Source organism: Diorhabda carinulata, chromosome 12 (assembly GCF_026250575.1).
Source record: "Diorhabda carinulata isolate Delta chromosome 12, icDioCari1.1, whole genome shotgun sequence".
Lineage (NCBI taxonomy): Eukaryota > Metazoa > Arthropoda > Insecta > Coleoptera > Chrysomelidae > Diorhabda > Diorhabda carinulata.
In genome coordinates this window covers 2,722,867-2,725,474 of record NC_079471.1, presented here as the reverse complement: position 1 = coordinate 2,725,474, position 2,608 = coordinate 2,722,867, and the positions used below count along the sequence as shown (strand labels likewise).

General features: G+C 31.6%; 1 protein-coding gene across 1 annotated transcript; it reads right to left on the bottom strand.

The window, feature by feature from the left end:
- Positions 1-637: 637 nt before the first annotated feature.
- LOC130899939 (endocuticle structural glycoprotein ABD-4-like) lies at positions 638-2,154 on the bottom strand. The gene is made up of 3 exons (XM_057810138.1): positions 1,970-2,154; positions 1,621-1,751; positions 638-976 (listed from the first exon to the last, which is right to left on the bottom strand). The coding sequence occupies exons 1-3, from the start codon at positions 1,976-1,978 to the stop codon at positions 709-711; spliced, it is 408 nt and encodes a 135-aa protein (XP_057666121.1). The 5' UTR covers positions 1,979-2,154; the 3' UTR covers positions 638-708.
- Between the last annotated feature and the right edge of the window lie 454 nt (positions 2,155-2,608).

Here is a 2,608-nt window from a genome sequence, read left to right as displayed (position 1 = left end):
TTCCATCACGTTGGCAATATTGAAATTTCGTCCACTTCTCCGGATATACAAGTTTTTCACTTCTTCCCATTTACAGCAGTATGCTAGGCATCGTCTTTCTCACTGCTAGATGCATTTAGGAGTGTCTGATCACCGCCTGGTATAAAGGTACCTGGAAAAGCATCCATGGGCTGTGAGTGCTTGGGTTAAGAAGTAGTTCAGTTTCCTCTTGTTTCCAGTTCACCCAGACTTCGATAATAGGAATGATTCGGTGGCTCCATATGTTCCTTTCTGAACCTAACCTAAACTCCACCTAACTTAACGTCCTTCCCAACACCTACTCTCATGCATTTTTTCAATTTGTTGGATTTTTTGTATGGTTTAAGGAAAAAAATTAAAACTTCAATTAATCACTTTTAAATTATACGTGAATTTGTTGATTCAAATGAACGTTGAAAACCTTGAATTTCCGTAATTTGTTTTGTAAATCTGTCGTGAAAACGAAGAAAAAAAATCATTTAAATCGAATGATTTTTGGAATTACCAGAACCGAAAAATGAATTGACTTCAGTACTATAAAATTACCGCTTTGCGTGTTTTTAAACACTAAAAAAATCTCATTTTCTCGTTAAACTACTGAAGTAAAAAACAACAAAAATAAAAAATATTTTTTATTTACATTGTATATACAAAAACTGCCGTATATCTAATTTGAAATCAAATATTCTTTCACTGTTTTTGATCTTCTTCTGAAGGATGAGCTTTAATATATTCCAAGAGCCTTGCAATTGCTGGTGGAATTGGTGGAGGAGTTGGGAGAACATCTCCTTGGGGTTGGAAACCATCTTTATTAGCGATATAGCTAATTTGGACTTTGGTGCCGTCTTCGTTAGTATATTCGTAACCTCCGACAACTTCTAATTCGGCTTCATCGGGTTTCTCTCCCTTTTTAACAGTACCTTCTTCATGAGCTGCTATATTATTTCCGGTCTCAAAACTAAAATTCATATAAAATGATTATTAAATAAACATATCACTGTAAAAATTGACTTTACGTGAACAAACAATTGTGCTAAAAAAAGGTGAATATATTGATGATTGGAATAATCCAAAAAAGAGACAAAAACACATGTTTCTACGTAATAATCGGCCCTATTGATTAGGCAACTTTCCATACCTCTTACAATCGAACATGTCACCCTCTTGGAACTATCTACTTCGACGATTATGTATATTAAAGTCATTTAAATTTTTAATTATAGGATTTAGTGATACTGTTTTGTGAATAAATGTTTATTATTTACAATTAACCTCCCCCTCTTCAATTCTTTACTAAAAAAATATCCGAACTTGAGGTTTTATGAAGAGCCAGAGGAATTTTAAGTATCCGTTAATGTTTTATACACGCAAAATGAGTTCCAGATAAATAAGAATATAAAATTAATTCAATTCAAGTATCAAGTTGATTTACAAATGATTTTCGTTGGAATTACAACAAATAAAGTTTGTTGTATAAGGCAGAAATCACTTCTGATATTGCATATCTACAAATCACTGTTTGTTTTTAAAAAAAACGTGAAATGGGTTTACTAAAACTATATCTGTCATCCGAATTCACTACGTATGAAGTTTTTCACTCACTTCCAGCTATAAGATCCATCAGAATTCACACCTTCATTTTCTAACCTCACTATTGGTATTACTTCTTTATTTATTTCCTTTGCTGCAGGGGGGGCGCAGCTCACCGCAAGAATTACAGATGCAAATATCACCTGGAAGTAAAAATAAAGTATTATTATCAAGTTATAAAAATATAATAATGTTTTATATGGGTTTTAAATATTTTATTAACGATTAAATATTTATTATTCAGCCTTAAGTCTCTAAACAGTGAGAATTAAAAAACAAAAACATAAATTTCAGCAATATCAACAATTTATTCATTTATCAATAACTTATTGGAAAAATTCATGTGAAGCAAATCACCTACCAGTTTCATTTTGTTGTAATTGTGATGAATTTTCAACTATATCGTACCGAATAGAAATGGAGATATTTATATTTTTTTTTTCATGTAAAGTCCCCACTCTACCTGGGTTCAACCCAAAAAAAAACGTATTATTGTTTATCGGATAATTATAGTTACACATGAACTTTAAAATATTTACGAAATGCCAGTAAATAGCCGTGAGCATTGAAGATGACATCTGTGTCTAGGGATTACGTCAGAGGTGTTAGTTCGGGAAACCGTATTTCGTTTTAACACTGCATTCCTGATATTCAAGGTAAAAAATAATTTATAGTTTCGTAAAAACTACCAAAACGCCATGAATATATTTTTCAAATTGAAGGGTGGAACCTTATAAATACAGGAGTGTAATTAGGAACTTTTCTATATATAGAATTTTTTAAGGGGTGTTTCTATTGGTGAAAATACGCAAAACGTGTTTTACGTTCTTAACTTGAAATTCCTTCTCTTGTAAAATTTGTCCTCACTTATATTGTAATTTGCCCTCTTGATTAGTTTCTTCTACGACTATAGCTACAGCAGGTTAAGTTAAAGAAGATTTGTTGAAGCAGATTCATTAATCTTTCTTAGCACTTCTTAGAACATTATCTGTCTCACGAT